Consider the following 18,706-nt stretch of genomic DNA (forward strand, 5'->3'; position numbering starts at 1 on the left):
TACAAATCAATAATAAAAACACAAAACATGGACAGACAATTCATAAAACAGGCAATAACAAATGACCCATAAACAAGAAAAGCAAAATCTGACCTAAGGAATGCAAATTACAAGCCAATGCTATAACACTTTTCAGCTACAAATTAGTAAATTTTAAAAAATATGATAATCAATATTAGACAAGGGTGGTAAATTAGTCTCACATTTTTGGTGAGGGTATAAACTAGAAGCAGCCTTCTGGAAAGAAATTTGGTAAGAAAGAAATTTGTATGTCAAAAGCCTTAGAAAGGTTAATACTCTTTGATTCTGTAAGACTAGTTCCAAATGTTCGTCCTGAAGAGTTAATGTATATGCTTCCATTTGTATGCAAAACAAGGGAAAGAAAAAGTCATTTTGTGTGCAAATGTTGATGTAAGCTCAGAGAGGGATGGAAGGATACACACCAAATCGTTAACATCAGTGACCTCAGGGCAGTGGGACTGTGGGGGGAGGGAACATGAAGATTACTAAGTGGAATACAGAGGTTTCTTTATAAACCTCTGTATTGTTAGATTTGGTACAATGAAGGTGCATTATTTTGTGATTTAAGAAACTCAGCAAAGCAGAGAAATAAGAAAAAAATGATTGAGATACTATTTATTAAAAAAAAGGAATCACAGATCTAACAAAGATTTATGGACAAAGATATCCATCACAGCTTTATTTACAATAGTAAAAGTTTAAAGTAAATATCCAACAATAGGGTACTAGGTAACTAAATTGCACTAAATTCATGGGATGGGATATTGCATGCTCATCAGGAATGATTTTTGTGGGAATTCCCTGGCTGTCCAGTGGTTAGAACTCCATGCTTTCACTACCAAGGGCCCAGGTTCAATCCCTGCTAGGGGAACTAATTCTGCAAGCCATGCGGCACAGACAAATAAAAGAGGTTTGTGAATATCTAATTACATGGAAAGATATTCAGTATAACTTTAGCAATAAGTTAAAAAGAGCAGGGTAAAAAACCTGGATGATTTCAACTATGTAAAAATATATAGTCACATCTATTAGGGCGGCTATTATCAAAAAAAAAAAAGGAAAAGTATAAATGTTGATGAGAATGTGGAGAAATTGGAACCCTGTGCATTCATTGCTCATAAGAATATAAAATGGTGCAGCGCTGTAGAGAACACTATGGAGGTTCCTCAGAAAGTTAAATATAGAATTACCACGTGATCCAGCAAGTCCATATCCGGGTCTCTAACCAAAAGAATTGAAAGCAGGGATTCAAACAGATACTTGTATACCAATGTTCATAACAACATTATTCACAATGGCCAAAATGTGGAAGGAAATGAAAATATAGGTCCACACAAAAACCTGTCTATGAACGTTCATAGCAGCTTTATTCATAATTGTTCAAAGGTGGAACCAACCCAAGTGTCCATAGAGATGAATGACTTTAAAAAATGTGGTACATCCAGACAATGGAATATTATTCAACCATAAAAAAGAATGAAGTACTGATACATGCCACAACATGGATGAACCTTGAAAACATTATGTTTAATGAAATAAGCCAGACATGAAAGGACAAAAAGTGTATGATTCCACTTATATGAATTACTCAGAATAGTCAAATTCATAGAGATGGGAAATAGAATAGAGGTTACCAGGGGCTGGGGGGAGGGAGGAATGGAGAGTTATTGTTTAATGGGTAAAGAGTTTCTGTTTAGGAGAATAAAAACATTTTAGGGATGAATAGTGGAGATGGTTGTACAACATTGCAAATATACTTAATGCCACTGAATTGTACACCTAAAAATGGTTAGAACGGTAAATTTGATGTTATGTATATTTTACCACAATAAAAAACTATGCTACAAAAAGACATATTAGGAGGAAATACACTATAACATTAAGAGCATCTCTGGGACCTTTTTCCTGTTATATTTCTATTTTCCAAAATTTCTCAGAGACCACCTTTTTGGCAATTGGAAAAAAAGGTATTTTTAAAAGATTCTGAGTCTCTAATAGCTCTGAAAGATTAACCTGGTTGGAAGTTTTAGTTGAGTTCGACACTGAGCAGATATGCTCACCTTTCACACATCAGCCAGGTAGCCATGCTATCTGCTGAAAACCAAATACAAAGACAGGAAACAATGGTAACACTCACCACCACCACTCGTCCTTCTCCAGGCAGAGCTTGGTGAGTTGGCACTTCCTTCTACCTCCAAGAGAAGCCTTGCCATCCCAGGCCAGGGCTCACCAAAAGCCTGGCATGGGAACTGGGTGTCCAAAGGCCAAGCCAGGCCTTCACAGGCTCTGGGGTGATAAGGTCTGATGGTTTCCCCTCCCAGCTCTCCCAGCAGCTGCTGGGCAGGGCTCAGGCCTGCACTAGGTCTGTCTAGGAGACCTACTCCTCTCCTGCCCCGGTTGATCCTTCCGGCAGATTGGGGCTGAGAATCTAACAGATATCCTCCTTCCAGGCAAGAGGAGCCCAGCTCCTCCCATCTCCGTGGTAGAGCCTGTAGAAAAAGGAGGGAGCAAACACCTCCTTTCCTCACGCCCATCCTCTGTCACAATCTCAAGAGGATACTGGTGATTATCATTGGGGCTCAAGGACAAGAGACTGGGGTATTGAACAAGGAGGATGTTGGTGGGTCCCCACTTTGGATCTGAGCTACTCCAGGGGGTCCCTACAAGTTGCCAGTAGGTGCTGCTGGATTTCCCTTGCAGTTCATCAGCTTCTCACTCCAGCCTCTCAAGAGCCAGCTGGGCATTGCCCCTGACAGCTGGGGGAGTTTATTAAGATTTTCTTCATACATGTGTGCACTGGGGAAAGAACAGACAGACCTGGGTTTGTGTGGCAGTCCTCCCACCTTTTAGCTATGTGTCCTGGATGGGTCGGCCACGTTCCTTCACTGAACCTCAGTTGTCACATTTGTAAAAAGGGAATAATGAGAGTACCTGCCTGCTAGGATGACTATCAGGATTAAATGAGTTCATGGACACACATAAAGCCCCTGGCATCTCCCAGGCACTTGGAGGCTGGCAGTTTTCTTTTCCCCTTTCCCTTTGTTCTTTGGCACCAGCCTGCCTTCACCTTCTGGCCCAGAGACTTGTGGCTCAGGTTCCAGCTCCTTTTTCCAGAATCCATTCAAACAGGAGCTTTGGTCCTGGCAGCTCCTGTCACTCCATGGTAACCCCTTCCTTCACCAGGACCAGCTGCAACTCACCTGGTGCCCTTGCTCTCCTCTCTAAGCATGGCTGCCTGGCTCGAGGTATCAAAAATTCAGGCTTTTCTGAACACCCTCATATACCCAGGGAGAAAAGTCTGGTCCAGCATCCCTGCACACACCCTGGTCTGTGCGCCTGTAACCACAGGAACACAACATACCTATTCCCCAGAGGCCTCCCGGCTCAGCATTGGAGAATGGTGCTCCTGGAGGCCCACGTTTGTCTAAACCCCCCTCAGAAGCTGCCCCTGGTTTTCCAGCAAACACCTGCAGCTGGAATCCACATGTGGCTGAGACGTGAGCTGGGGATGGGGGAGTAGGGGTGGGGGCAGGTCTGATGCCCAGTCTGCAAGGGCACAGGGCAGATAAACAGCCTCACAGGGTGGGAACATAAAAGAATTGCCCATAAAAGAACTGCCCCGAGGGAGAAGTTTTTCTAGGGCAAACTCCCACCCTCGAGCCTAAGGTGTCGTCCTACATATGCACCCACACACCGAAGAGTGGGTGTGCCCTTTCCCTGAGACACCGATGCCTGGGGAGGAGACCAACATGCACCCACATGGCTTAGAGGCACCCTCTCATGCTTGTAATGTGTTCGGAGATCCCTGACTCTCCTTTAACCTCAGCTGCACCCACTGTCTTCCCTTTCCTCACCCTTACCTCCACTGTGTTCAGCAGACTCTTCCAGTCAGACCATGAGAGTGGGTGGAAGGCTGCTGGGCTCCCTTCCTCCACTTAACTCCCCTCCGCCCCCACCTTCAGGAGATACCAGTTTATCCTTCATGGAGGTTCCCGTTGCTATGGTGACTATAGTAGTCAGGCACCAGCCTGTGGGAAGGATGGGAAGTCGCCATGAAGAAGATTGTGCCTTGTGTGTGTGTCTATGTGTCTAAGCATGTGTGCATTCACACACACACACACGTCCACACTGACTGGGGAGGACAGAAGGCAGGAAGGAGAAAAAGAGCAGAGAGGGATAAAGGGGACAGGAGAAGAGGGGACCAGAAGATGAAAGGGGGGCAGGAGGAGGGATGGGGATCAGAGAGGCGAAGTGTGAGAGGGGTGCGAGGGATGCGAGGGGTGAGGGGGCATGCAGGAGACAAGGGCAAGAGGTGCAGTGCCGGGACAGGGGTTAGGGATGAGGCCAGAAGATGGTCAGGACGCGGGGTAAAGGTTGGTGGAGTATGAGGTAGAGGTGAGAGATGAGGGGAGTGGAGCTGGATGGGAGATGGGAGAGGGCTGGCAGTTAGAAGGGAGCAGGGAGGGGCGTGGGGGGAAGGGGAGGGGTGGGAGCAGGTGGGGGTAACTGTGGGGAGAAGTGGGCGTTGGAGGAGTGAGGTGTGGGTGCGGTTTGGTAAGGGTCTAGCAGAAGGTTGGGAAGGTTGTGGGGTCATTGGTATGTGGGGGTGTTGGCTGTGGGCCAAAATTGGGAGGAATATGGGGATTGGTAGTGGGGTGGGTCAGGGTAGGGGTGAGGGGATCCGGAGAGCTGTGGGCAGCATGGGGCCACTTTCCCACTCTCACGTTTAAGCCCCTATACCCTGTCTGAGCTACAAACATTGCCTTTTCCGTCCCCGGCCCTTCCCAGAAGCCCGGTGCTCACGTTCATGGCCAGTGAGCTTCGGTGGATCTGGACGCCCCTCCTCAGGGGAGCCTTTGCCATGGTCCTGGGAGGCTGCTTCTTGACTGCCTCCCCCTTCCTCCACCCCCAAATGGGGACAAGGGTACTCTCTCTGCCCTCACGAACCCTGGGTCAGGGAGGCTGACTGTGGGGCACTGCTCCGTGCCTGAAAGCTTGGGTGACAACAGGGACCACTTGCCAACTTGGGGCTCCTGCCCTTTGCCCAGTGCCCCAAGCTTCCTGCTCTCAGCACCAGCGTTAGCCTGGGAATCCTGCTTGGCAGGAAAACTGTGGCAGGTGGGAGGAGAGAGGAAGGCAGTGAGGCAGAAACAGCTGCCAGCCGGAGTGGAGGAAGAGGTCCCCAACGGGTAAGGGCAGAAGGCGAGGTGCTGGCTCTGGCAGCCCCCTCCCCTGGGTGTGGGTGTTAGGCATCCTTCCCTGGCCTTGCCTATCCAATGCTGCTGTTGAGGCGGCAGGCTCTGCTCACCGGCCTGAACTCTGAGCTGACACCGACCTCAGAGGTCAGCTGATCCAACCCGCTCTAGACTCTGGAGCCAGAGTCATCTCCACAGCATTTCCCCCAGGGCTCTGTCTGAATCAGGCTAGACCTTTCCCCTGGGAGCAGGAACTCACCTCCTCTCAAGGCACTCTGTTCCCTCTTTGGAAGGAAAAAACTGTTAACTGAACAACTCTGATATGCCAGGCCTAGGTACTGTGCAGACTTCTCATTAATAATGAGCTCATAGGGCTGTTCTGATGAATTACCTCCATTTTACAGATGAGAAAAGTGAGGCTGAGAGAGCTGAAGTCCCTAGCTCAAGGTCACACAGGTAATACATAAAAAAGCTGGGCTTGAACCCAGGACTTTCTAACCATGAAGTCCCTCTGGGGTTAAGCAGGACATGCCTCTTGTTTTGCATCCTGACAACTCTTCTGAGGTCTGAAGTTGGAGACCACACCTTCCTGAGTCTCCTCTTCTTCAGGTGAAACAGCTCCTTCAACTCTGTCCAGGAGAACTTGAGTTTTAGCCTCCTCCTAAACTGCTCAGTGTGAGACCCAGAACCAAACACACAGTATACCAGGTGGGTGTGGGCCAGTCCCGAAGATAACAGAACTATCGCATCCTTCCTTGGCACTAACCTTTATGGTTGTGGCCCTATGGCTAGTGAGAACTGAGAACTGGCCTTCTATCCCTTCTTGGATCAGAGCTATGAGAGAAAAGGCCAGGGTTTTGTTCCCATCTCCACCACTGCCCCCCCCACACCCCATCAGACTATCCTCAATTTAGAGTAGGGAAGGGGCAGAGGTGGAGGAAGAGGCAATCAGAACCAGGTGGGGTGTGGCAGGGCTGGGAGATGGAGAGGGCTGGGGGAGTGAGGGGGTGGTCCAGTAACCACAGGCAGGGCCAGAAGGGCTAAGCAGAGCAGGAGGCAAGGGCTGAGGGGATGCGTGCACAGGGAGGTAAGGGAGGGGTGGAGCGGGGCCCCAGGGGTTGGGAGAGGCCAGCGTGGGAACAGGCACTGGCCTCCCTAAGTTATCATCGCCCTGCTGTGTGAGAGGAAGTCAGTCACACATTAAGGAAATGTCACAGCTGGTACTAAATTGGGAGGTGTCACAGGCAGCATTGAGGACAGGTATGATGTGTGGGGCCCTGTGTGGCCCGAAACAGGGGCAGATGTTGCAAAGGGAGAGAACAGGGTTTCTGGGGCTGCCCGGGAAAGATCTAACTGAAATACTGGGGACAGGCCCCCGGGGATGGGGGTCACCTGGCCTTGGAGCAAAGGCTCCAGGTTTGGTTTCCAGCAGCAGAGGAAGCCACCTCACCCTAGCCTGGGGCGGTGTGCTCTCCACCCTGGAGAAGCTTGGAGGATGTGGCATTATCTCCAAGGGATCCCATTTTGGGGAGGGGCTGGACAGCAGGGCTTGAAACTGGGGGGCAGGCTTGGGGATCTGCAAAAAAGGCCTGGGATAGAGGTGGGGCACTGGGGTGAAGACAGAGGGGCTGCAGGAAGGAGGAGAGCAGGGCTGTCTTTTCCTGTAGGGCCTATAATACAGCTGGAATCCAGAGGCCTGTGGGTATAGGCCTCAGTGAAGGGAGAGCATGTTGGAGAGGGTGGGAAAGACAGGAAGAAAGCTGTGGAGCTGACACTGCCCTTCTCCCAGCACAGCAGGCAGCAAGAGAGCAGGCGGAGTTCACTTGAGAGGGAGAGAGTGAGAGTGTGAAAGCGGCAAGGAGACAAAGGAGGGCAGGGAGGGCCCTGGCCATTGCAAACCTGATGAGAGGCCATGGCCAAAGCGTGAGCTTAGCATCGACGCCATGTGGGTTGGAGTCCTGGCACTTCTGCTCCTTAGCCGACTGGCCTTCGGGCAAACTGCTTGAGCCCCCTGCACCTCAGTTTCCCCATCTGTAAAATGGGGCCCATGATGCTGGTATTACCAGCCTCCCCAGGCAGTTGTGATCTCATAATACACGTGAAAGAGGCTACAAACCCTAAGCAGGACATCACTGCCACGTGTTCTGTTATTCTTACAAAATACTATCAGCTACCTTTTCCCACTTCAGTCTCACAGAAGACTCAGGATGTGGGCAGAGCCAGGATTATTATCCTTGTTTTACGAATGAGGAAACAAAAGCTTAGAGAAGTGAAGTGATGTGCCCAAGGTCACACTACGAACAAGTGGTAGAGATGATCAGGCCTCCTGAATCCAAGATATCAGTCGTCTTTCTCCTCCAACAAACTGCTTGGTAAAAATAATCAACATGAGGGATTATCATTCAGTGCCGGATCAGACAGAGCCTGAAGCCAACTATGACCTGGAGAAAACCCCACGGGAAAGTTGTAGCATGGTCTCTTTTTCATCCTGGAGATTGTGGGAAAGAAAAAGTCGGGGCCACGGGGTTGGAGGGAAGGCCACAAAAGGCAGACATCCTTTATTCCGTCTGCTAGTGGCCCGTGTCCCTCTGCTCGCACTGACATCAAGGGTGTGTGTCTCTATCTCTATATGACAAAATGTGTCCTTTTTCATGTGACAGTACTTCTGCCTGTGTGTCTCTGACATCCTGGGGAGATGTGCATATGTATGACACCTTGTCTGCTTCTGTGGCACCGTTTGTGGGTGTTGACGACCTCTCTCTACCTCTGTGTGACTTTGCCCGGGGTGGTGGTGGTGCTGTTTGGCAGTGTGTGTATGTCTATCTGTCTGTACACCTTTAAGAAGTGGAATATCTCATTTGGTAGTGTGAGTGAGGCAGTGAGTCAGCTGAGGCTGAGGGAGGCGGGAGGGAGACTGCTAGGTTACGAGAACAGGAAAAAGGAGAACGAGAAAGTGAAGTCAGGAGCAAGGAGCTACCCGTTTCCTCCCCAACCCCCTGCCCAAATCCCTAAGGAGCCCACCAAGAGCGTGGAACTGAGCAGAAGTCCGCAGGGGTCACGTCAGATGGAAAGGGGCACTTTCTGTCCCTCCCCAAAGCCTCGGAGGGAGACAAGCTAGGCTATGAGACAACTGTCTCCCTCTCCAGCTCTCAGCCCCCAGCTTGAGGATGGGTGAGACCAGCACCCCACCTGGTTTCCTCTTCACTTGACCCTTTGACCTTGCTGTTCTCTTTCCTCTCAGAGGCAGGCCACCTGGCCAGGCTGCACAAACAGAGCAGTAGCACCACGTCCCAAATGTTTACAGCCCCCATACACCCACTGTCCAGAACGACCCTGCTCAGGGTCAAGAAGTTTCTCAACACTCAGCTCTGCCCTAGGCAGGCCCATTCTGCAGGGGCCCCGCCTCTCCTCTGGATGCCCGTCCCCAACAGCCAGTAAGCCAGCTTTCCCTCCACTGCCACCCCAGGGCACTGGGAAAGCACTGGAACTTCTGTAGTGCACCAGCCTCCAGTAGTCCTCCCACAAGCTGCTGTGCCCTGCTCCCAGCTCCTTCTCTTGTCAGGGGAGAGGAGCTGGCAGGTACCCTCCTTGGGAGAAAACAGGCACCCTGGGGCTCCACCTGCTTAGACTCTGACTAGCCACCTCAGGTCATATAAGGTCAACAGTGTGCTGTGCCCCATAACCAGGTGCCCCTCCTCTCACCCACTGGCAGGGGCCAAAGGGTCAGGGTTAGGTTGCCAAATAGTCTTCCCCCACCTCTGGCCTTCCCCCTGCACCAGCCAGTCCCAGGACTTTCCATTCCAGCCAAAGAAAGGAAAGGGGCACCGCTAGGTGAGGACGGGGGCTGGGGGAGCCAGAGCCCTCTTTCCATCCCTTTGCCAACCGGGGGAGCCCCCGGACCCCTCCCTCCTCATGCGGGGGGCGGGGCGCGAGAAAGCCCCAGTCAGATGGTGCCCAAAGCCAGAATCAATAGAAGTTGGCCAGGTGGTTACCTGACTTGAATCCCTGAGGCCCTGCTTCCCGGGAGGGTCCCAAGGTAGCACTACCCGTGCCCCACTGAGAACGGTGGGGGTGATGGGGGGAGGTGAGGTGGGTAGAGGGGGAAACCTCCTTTTTTCTCCCGGTCCCACGGCCACGGCTCCCGCCGCCGAAGCGGCAGCCGTTGTGGCCGCGGACGCCAGTCCCTACCTTACAGCCTTTCGTGCAGGACCGGATTGAGTACTCTTCTGCCTGTAAGTATTTATGCAGCACGAGGTCGAACTCGTCATATTTTTCCTGAGCATGTCGGTCGAGCCGCTGGTACGCCTCGATACAGTTGCTACACACCTCCCAGGCCCCGGAGCCCGGGCTAGCCACCAGGGCCAGCAGGTCCCCCAGCAGGGTGTCCAGGCTGCAGTCCAGGCTGTCGGGGCGGTCCATGCCCAGCAGCAAGTCCCAGACCGTGTAGGTGTCGCAAAAGGAAAGAGTGAAGTTCCGAAAGTGGCCTTTGAGCAAGTTTTTTTTGGCGGTGGGGAACTCGGCCGGGGCACGGGAAGGGGAGTCGGGGGGCCGTAGAGGGGGCGCTGGGGTGGTCGGTTCGAAAAGTCTCTGCAAAGATTGCAATTTGGTGCAAGCTGCGTCCAGCCCCGTGGGTTCTGGGACGCCGCCGCAGTCCGGCCCGGGACCGGCGGCGGGGGCGGCTTTGGTCAGGTTGCTGTATCGCGGGCCGCAGGTGCCTGGGGGCGCGCTGGGCTGGTCGGGCGGCTGCGGCGGCGGCGGCAGCACCGCGCGAGGAGGCACCGGCTGCAGCTCCCGGCCGGCCCCCCAGGGCGGCCGCATGGCGCTGCTCAGCTCCCTGGCCCGGGGCCGGGCCCCCGCGCACAGCCACAGATGGTCAGCGAGCAGCACGGTGAAGAAGAGCAGGGACGCCAGGGACAGTCGCCATCGCTGCGCCCGCTCGGAGTCGGCGCAAGGTTTGTCGCTCGGCCTGGGAGCCCAGCAGCAGCAGCAGCAGATAGTCAGCGCGGCGGCGTCTTTCCCGGGCCACATCCAAGCGCCCCTGAACATATTTCAGGGGGGTCCGGGCTGGAGGGAAAAGGCGGGCGCGAGGCCGGACGGCCGTCTCGGGCTGGCGGGCGGGCAAGCCGGCTGCGCGCCGCTCCGCGCTCCTCGGCGCCGTCCAGGCTCTACCTCGGGGGCTGCATGGCGAGGCAGGCCGGCCGGCCCGGGGCCCCGCTCAGGCCGGAGTGGCGGGGCGCTCTCGCGCCGTCCCCGCGCCCCTCCCGCGCTCCCTCGCTCGCCGCCCGGGCGCGGCCGCCCGGCCCGCTAGGCGCTGCCCGGCGTCCCGGCGGGGGGCGGTGCGGGGCACTGGGGCGGTGGCGGCTGCGGCGGCGGCGCCGCACTCCTCATAGTGTCGGGCCGCTCAGCTGCCCCGGGCTCAGCGCCACTTCACTCCGCGCCGGCTGCCGCCCGGCTAGCACTCCGCTCCGGCCGTCTCGGCTCGGCGCAGCTCTGCGCCCCTCAGCGCCGCCGTGCGGGCCCGGCCGCCGCGCTCCGCTCCGCTCCGCTCGCCCCGCGCCGCGCTGCTCAGCTCCCGCCCGCCCGTCCGCCCGCCCGCCGGCCGCCCGCTCTGCGCCGCTCCCAGCCTCGCTCGCGCCCTCCTAGGCCCGCCGGCCGGCCCTCTGTTCGGCCCTTCGGGCTTCGCTCGCGCTCTGGCCGTTGGCCGGGGCCGGTCCCGGGCCAGCTCCGCTCCGGCTCCGCGCCCGCCGCTCCCGGAGTTCCGGCTCGGGCGGGCCACCTGGCTCCCGGCGGCGCCACAGGCGCCGGACGCCGACGCGGGGCTTTACTTAGTGCGCCTCTCGCTTCCGCCTCGCGTTCGCACCGCTGTGGCGGCCGCCGAGCGGCACGGCCCCTTGGCTCCCGCTGGCCATGCCCCCTCAGTCTGTCGCCATCTTCCGCTGTGCAGAGAACACCTTGAGAGCCCGTGTGCGAGTGTGTTTGGGGGGGACTGGGGGCGGAGAAAGAGCCACGAAGAGGAGGAGGGAGCGGGACTGGGGCCCCGACTGCGCCTGCGCCTCAGGACTCCCCCCCCACCCCCCCCAGCCGGCCGCAGCCTGTGCTGTTTGGGGATGTTTCCACTCCACCCCCAACTCCATTCACTTCAGCGCCTCCGTTCATCCGCCCGCTCCCCGCGTGTACTGGCCGCACGCTGAGTCCCAGGCCCGGCGCTCCCCCTCCCCCGGTGACCCGGGAGCCCGCCTCCCTCCCCGAAGCAGCCGGTCGCTCCCCCTGAGGGCTAGGGGACTTCTGAGGGTGATTGTTAGAGGCAGAAGGAGGCACCTCCGTAGCGTCTCGCTGCCACCCTGGGTCGCCGCCCCCGTCCCCGTGACTAGGCGACGCTGGAGCCGGCTGCGGATCGGACCAGTCCAGTGTCCCTAACTCCGCTGTCGCCCTCACTGTCCTGCCCCAGGCCAAGGCGGCCCCTGGTGCTGAAGGACAGCTCCCGGCTTAGCTGCTGCAGAGGACAGAGCTTAGAGAGAGTCCTGGAGGGGGCAAGACAGTGGGCTAAGATGGGTAGTAGCGATGGGGTGTCGTTTCTGCCCTTAGTAAGATTTCCACCAGCCTCTCCCCTGTCCTAGCTTCCTGGCTCCCCCTACAGGCTGCTGAGAATAGCTGAGCGAGAGTTAGGGAAGCTGCGCCGCCAGGATGGAACCATGTGCTTGGGGCCCTCACAGAGTCACATGGCACTAGGAACTCAGACGTACAAACGTCCTGCTGCACCACTAACCTTGTTTGGATTCCACCAAATCTCAGACTGATCCGATCGCTTGTTTCCTTTTCTCGTTCCCTCCCACCCCAGTAACTCCCACCTCTAATTTTTGTTAGTATTAAGAATACCAACAATAAAGTAGCCTTTGTTGAGCACTTACTAGGTGCTAGATACTGCTCTAGGCACTTTACATTCATTATTTCATTTAATCTTCACAACAGTCTAATTACGTAGGCACTGCTGTTATCTTCATTTACATATGAGGAAGCTGAGGTTTAGGGTGGTTAGGTTGCCTAAAGTCACACAGCTAGTAACCAATGAGGCCAAGAGAGAAACGCAGGTAGTCTGGCTCTAGAGCTTCCCACACTCCAGTCAAGCCCTGGGAAGATGAATGGGTGGAAGATAGTCCTGCCTTCTAGGAAATTGTAGTCTTTATGAGGAATATACAGATGAGGCACATATGTTGGCTACTGGGAGAACTCGTGGACTGGAGACTTGGGTTCAGGTAATAGTTCTACCACTGCACATCCTTTGTGCCCTTGAGAGAGTCCTTTCTCTCTCTGAGTCTCGGTTTTCCCCCGAGTAACACGAGGGGATGCCCAGGGCTGTATGAGATGGGTGGGCATTGTTAGCATTACTCAGAGGTGGGCTGGGGTGGGTGCACGAAAGCTCTCTGGAAGAAGGAGAATTTGAGCTGGTTCCTAAAGAAGTAGCAGAATTTGAGTGGGTGGGTGGGTGGGAAGGGCATTTCAGGTAATAGGAATGCAGGTGAAAAGTTTCAGGGATGAGGAGGAGCTTTGTATGGTTGCAAAGTCACGAGTGTGACAGTTTGGCTGTATTGGTGGTGAGAATTTGTGGGGAAGAGTAGAGGGATTTGAGACAAGGGACAAAACTGTCAGGCATTTGGGAGGCTTATTCATTATATTCCAAGCACTACGCTGGGGACTAGGTAGGAGCCTGAGGTGGATCAGACATGGCACTGCCCTTCAGATGCTCACAATTGAATTAGGGAAGCAGATATTTTAGAGAAGGAATTGTAACCCAGTATAGTAAGGATGATATGCAAGGGAGGAGAGGTCTCCCTCCATAGAGAGAGGGACTGATCAACTCTGCCAGCGTCCCTCAGAGATGATTTTGCACATAGCCAACTGAGTTGGGGGCATTCATTCATTCATTTATTTAGCAAACATCTACTGAGGACCTGTTATGTTCCAGACACTGTACTAGGCATCAGAGATATAGACATGAGTGAAATACATGTCTTGGGCTGCGGGAGTTTAGTCGAAGTCTTAAGGAATGAGTAAGAATTGGTTAGACAGATGGGAGAGAAGGTGGTGTGTGAAGGATGTCCCAGGCAGAGGGAATGTCATGTGTAAAGTCCCAGGAGCAAAGCCAAGAATGGCATGCTCAGAAACCTGCGAAGTAGTTCATTGTGACTACGTGTGAAATGGGAGCACTGCCAAAAATGAGGCTGACGATTTGGCAGGAGCCAAGTCATGAAGGGCCCCGGGTGCCATGCTAAGTAGTTTGGACTTTATCCCAAGGGTACTAAGAGCCATGGGAGAGGTTGAAAGGTTTTCAGCAGGAGGTGACACAATCAGATTTGTATTTTTAGAAGATTGATTTGGCTTCAGGGATAGAGATTGTGTTGGGTGGGGCAGAGGGTGGGTCCGGGGGACTCCAGGCAGGGAAACTGGTTAGGAGACTGGTTAGCAGTCCAGGTAAGAGTTGTTGAGGGCTGAACAAGGCCAGCAGCAGCAGGGGAGGAGAGAAGAAATGCACATGGGAGGGAAATAACAGGGGTAGAACTGAAAGAACCTAGGACGGGCCTAGATGTAAGGAATCAAGTAGAGACAGGGCCTGAAGAAGGACGATGAAACTAAAGGGTTCAAATTAGTGACATGGGCACGACTGCCCCTGTGCACCTAGGAACCGTCTTTCCAGAGCCATTCTTTGTTTAGTCCTTGGAGGGTTCAGTGTTCTGTTTAACAAAGAATGCTAATCACCTACAGATACTTAGTTCACAGCTTATTGGCAGGACCACAATGATTGACACCCTTGATTGCCAATGAAAGAGCAGCCTGCCAGGCCTAGGCTATCAGCTCTGAGCACCTCTGGAGCTTTCTGTGAGAAGTCACTCAGGCAAGACTCCCTCCCTTCTCCCCAGCACAGACAGGGTGAAAAAGTGTCTCACAAAGGTCCATTTATCACAGGAGCACAATATAACAATAACTTACCCACACAGTACCCACTGTGCACAAAGGAGAAGTGGTAGCACACCAGGGATCAGAGGAAGTTCTCCTTCTCCCGCTCTAGATGACACAAGAAATTGGGATGGGGGAAGGGAAGGCACTGGCCTCTAATTGGGCCCCTGGAACAGAATAGCCAGGTGGGGAGGGGGCTGCTTCTCCCCAGAGCTGGTGGGCCCTGACCAGCCTTCTTCCCAGCCCTTTCTCTCTACCTGCTCCCAGGTCAGCAGGGGCTAAAGCCAGAGGGTAAAGGTGGGTCACTTCTGAGGGGACCCAGACTGCCCAAGAAGAGTGAGAGAGTGCTCTCAAACCAGGCAGCGGGGAAGGCAAGTTGGAGTAGAGGGAGGGAAAGGGTTTTTCCACAGTGAAATTCCGACAATTAGGCAGAAGTAAAAGTGGGATCCATTTAAAGAGACCAATGTGGTGACACAGGGAGCCTTCTGTTAAGCTCAGATCTTAAAAGGTCATGGGCAAAAGATGGAAATGAGAGCCCGTAATTAAGGGTGAATTTACATACCCGTAGGAAGAGTGTCAGGATGGCTAAAGCACAGCTTGAGCTGAAGCTTGTCAGGTTTTGCCTGATCCCACCCTCTGTCCCTTTCCTCCCTCCATAGTTGGAGTAATTTTCCTCCCACCTGCAGGCTATACCTGTCCTAAGGCGGGAAGGGTTGAAGTCATCCCACCCTGCACGCTAGAACTCAGGATCAAGTAGTCCCTTTGCCACAGGTCTGAGTCTGATCTCAGGTTTCCACTGAGGCCGTCTCCTTGTTCAGTTCTGATCCCTGGCCTTGTCTCATGTTCTGTGTCTGAGTCCCCCAGTCAGAGACCCGGCCTGACCACCAGTCGCCTGTCAAGGCCTAGGCCCAGTCATGCTCTTTTAGTACACCATCTAGGGAGAGAGTCCTGAGCCCAAGCCCCGACCCAGTGGCTGAGGCCTGATGTCTTACTGATGGACTCCTCTGATCCTGCTGCCCACTTGTATTTATAAATGTTTAGATGCCTCTAGTCATGTTTGCCCTCCATTTGGATCCCCGGTTTTCCTATATTATAACCCTATGTCAGTTAGGTGTGCTTTGGGCTGCAAATAATAGACAACTCTACAACCACAGCTTAAATAGATAGATGTGTCTTTGTCTTATGCAACAAAAGTTCCTTGAGTACGTGGTCCAGGGATGGAAGAGCAGTTCAACAATGCCATCAAGACCCTGGCTTATCATCTCCACCATCCTTAGGCTCAGCTTTCATCTATTTGCTTTTTGCCTCATGTTCACAAGATGGCTGCTGCAGCTCTGGGCCTCCTGTCTGTATTATAGACAGAAAGAAGGGGAAACAGCCACAGGGCAAGATGGCTAAGGACAATGGACCTTCTAGAGAGGCTTTGCTTTTTTAGTCAGAATGGAACACTTTCCCCAGTGATATCTACCTGCATCTCTTTGACTAGAACTGTGTCATATGGACACTCCTAGCTACAGAGGAAGCTGGGAAATCCAATACTTTTAGCTGGCACATTGCTGCTCCGAGCAAAGTTGGGATTCTGTAAGTGAGCAAGAAAGAGAAATCCTTACTAAGCAGGCAACTGGAAGCATCTGCTGTGAACCCCAACCACCAGCTGGTTGCCTGGACTACATTTCCTGCAGATACTGGGCTTTGACTGCTGGACTTGACTTCCTCACAGCAACTACAGCTGGTTTGTTCCACTAGCACAGGATAGAAGAGAACTGCCTGGTTTAACAACAGCACATGTGAAAAAGACCTTGATTTGATTGTAAAGTCAATGTGAGCCAACAGAGTGATGATGCTGCCAAAAGAGGTAATTCGATTTTAGGCTGCATTAATAGAAGTATAGAACCAGAACAAGAGAAAAGATGGTTCTGACCTTCTCTACACTTGTCACATCCCACCTGGAGCACTGTGCTCCATCCTGGACATCCCATTTAAATAAGGATACAATGACAAAGTGCAAGGTGTTCGAAGGTGAGTCACTAGGCTGGTGCATCAGCAGCCACATCATGTGAGGAACACTTGAAAGACCTGGGCTTATTTGGTCTAGAGGTAAACAGGCCTAGAGAAGGAAGGGTCAGAAGTAATTATTCAAGTTAGGGTTCAGAGCCAGGGATATTACAGCAAGAGGGTAGTATCAAGTGATTAAGTGGGAGAGAGAATCAATAACAATAAAAACAAACATTTATATAGTGCTTGGTATGTACCAGGTACTGTTCTAAGCGTTTAAATGTATTAAGTCACTTAATCCTCTAAGACAACGAGATAGGAACTGTTATTGTCTCCATTTTTCCAGATGAAGACAGACAGGTTAAGTCACTTGCCTAAGGTCACACAGCAAGTGGCTGAATTTGAACACAGGTGTTCATGCTCACCTTACCTCCTCTTGGAAGAGGGCTGGCGATTCTGGGTAATTGCCTAGATTTGACCACCAGAGAGCATTTGCAGCTTGCTTGATTGTTCAGCTGTGGTGAGTAAGTTGGCACAGATGGGGCAGAGAGATATAGGGCCCCATTTTAAGACCTCTAACTCAGGGGATTCCTCTTAGATACTTTGATACCTTCTCAGTCCAAACCAAGAGAAGTAAATGTCCACATCTTAGCCCACCTTGGGCTTTCCCTCTCTTCCAATTTCTAGTGTGAGGAATCCAACCTCAATCCTAGGTTATTGACAGAGTGACCTCACCCTAGACTCTTCCACTCTAGGCTGAAAAGGTAGAGATGGTCAGCCACCTCTGGGGTCACCACTACCCTAGGGCCTGCAGCTCTTGTGGCTGCTACCAACCCAGGCCAAGAGAGCTGGTTTTCTGGCCACCAGGCCCAGAGTCTGATAACTCCTCAAAGATACTAGGACTAAATCCACCCTGACCCACATTTCCCAAAGTCATCAGTTCACTCCCACAGTGTAAGCCTCACTTCCACCCTCCCACTGATTTTCACATTACTATCAGAGTAGTGATAGTACTACTATCCAATCCATCCCTCCAGTTTTTCTCCATCTTCCCGAGTCTTCCACCAGAGCCCTCTTGACCAGCTGCTCCCTAATCAGCATTCTCAACTTCTTTTACCTAACAGAAACCTAGTTCTACCCAGAGGGCTCTGTTTCCCCTGCTGCCTTCTATGTGAAGGCTGCTTGTTGTCTTGTCCAGTATTTTAGGGTCAGGAGGTAGGGTAGGTGTCTTCCTTGCTCCCCACTACTACTTCTAGACCATTTGTTTTCCTCCCTCTTGCAAAAACTACAGCTCTTTTGAGACTCACATCATGTTGATATATCACTCAATCCTGTTCATTGCTGTCACGTACAGACCTCCTGGTCATAGCCTCCATAGTGAGTTGAAGTCCTAACCCCCATTACCTGTGAAGGTGACCTTATTTGGAAATAGGACCTTTGTAAATGTAATAAAGTTACGAGAAGGTCATACTGGATTAGGGTGGGTCCCTGACTGGTGTCCTTATAAGACAAGGGAAATTTGGACACAGAGGCAGGCAAAGAGGGAAGACGGATGGCCGTGTGGTGACAGAGGCAGATAGTGGAGTGATGGGTCTACAGCGCAAGTCAAAGGATGCCAAGGATTGTTGACAATCACCAGAAACTAGAAGAGGTGCATGGGATAGATCCCCCTTAGGGCCCCTAGAAGGAATCAACTCTTCTAACACCTTGATTTAGCACTTCTGGCCTCCAGAACTATTAGAGAATAAATTTCTGTTGTTTTAAGCAAACCATTTTGTGGTAGATGCTCTTTGTTGAACTGCTCTTCCATCCCTGGACCACGTACTCAGGGAACTTTTGTTGCATAAGAGAAAGAAACATCTATCTATTTAAGCTGTGGTTGTAGAGTTGTCTATTATTTGCAGCCCAAAGCACACCTAACTGACATAGGGTTATAATATAGGAAAACTGGGGATCCAAATGGAGGGCAAACATGACTAGAAGCATCTAAACATTTATAAACATTTTGTTAGAGCAGCCCTAGGAAATGAATACATGCTCTTTCTCAATGAAGACTTTGGTTTCTGTCTCACTGGCTTTCATTCTCCCCACTGCAAGTCCTGCCATCATCCTAAGAGACTTCAGTGTCCATGTCAACGATTCAGCCATTACTTGGACCTCCTGCTTCCTAAACATCCTCATCTCTTTCACTCCACCTGAGCCACCTACCTCCATTGTCACAAACTGGATCTGCTCCACTATAAATCAGCAATCTCAACTGAGCCCTCAATACTGTTTCATAATCCTTCTAGGTACTAAATTGTTTTAGTGTCTCTCACTCTCCAGAATGACAATTTCAAATCTTCTCCACTCTTTTCTTAAACCTCCAACCCCCGTGTTTCCTCTCTGTCTCTCCCATAGCAGATGACTATGAGAGATAACCTCATCATTTACTTTATCAAAAGATTGAAGCATCAGGCAGGGCCTCTGCTTCCCACATTACCTCATCAACATCCTCTGTAGGACTTTCCTCCTGTAATGGTGGGGGAGGTGTCTCTTTTTCT

At 52.3% G+C, this 18,706-nt stretch overlaps 1 protein-coding gene across 1 annotated transcript in view; it reads right to left on the reverse strand.

Moving 5' to 3' along the window:
• Positions 1 to 10,491, reverse strand: part of NALF2 (NALCN channel auxiliary factor 2) — a 28,540-nt gene extending 18,049 nt beyond the window's left edge. Inside the window, exon 1 of the mRNA XM_067722509.1 lies at positions 9,405 to 10,491. Coding sequence (XP_067578610.1) covers positions 9,405 to 10,262 — 858 coding nt within the window. The 5' untranslated portion in view covers positions 10,263 to 10,491. The remainder of the gene's footprint in view (positions 1 to 9,404) is intronic.
• Between the last annotated feature and the right edge of the window lie 8,215 nt (positions 10,492 to 18,706).

This window comes from Pseudorca crassidens, chromosome X, assembly GCF_039906515.1.
Source record: "Pseudorca crassidens isolate mPseCra1 chromosome X, mPseCra1.hap1, whole genome shotgun sequence".
Taxonomy (NCBI): Eukaryota; Metazoa; Chordata; class Mammalia; order Artiodactyla; family Delphinidae; genus Pseudorca; species Pseudorca crassidens.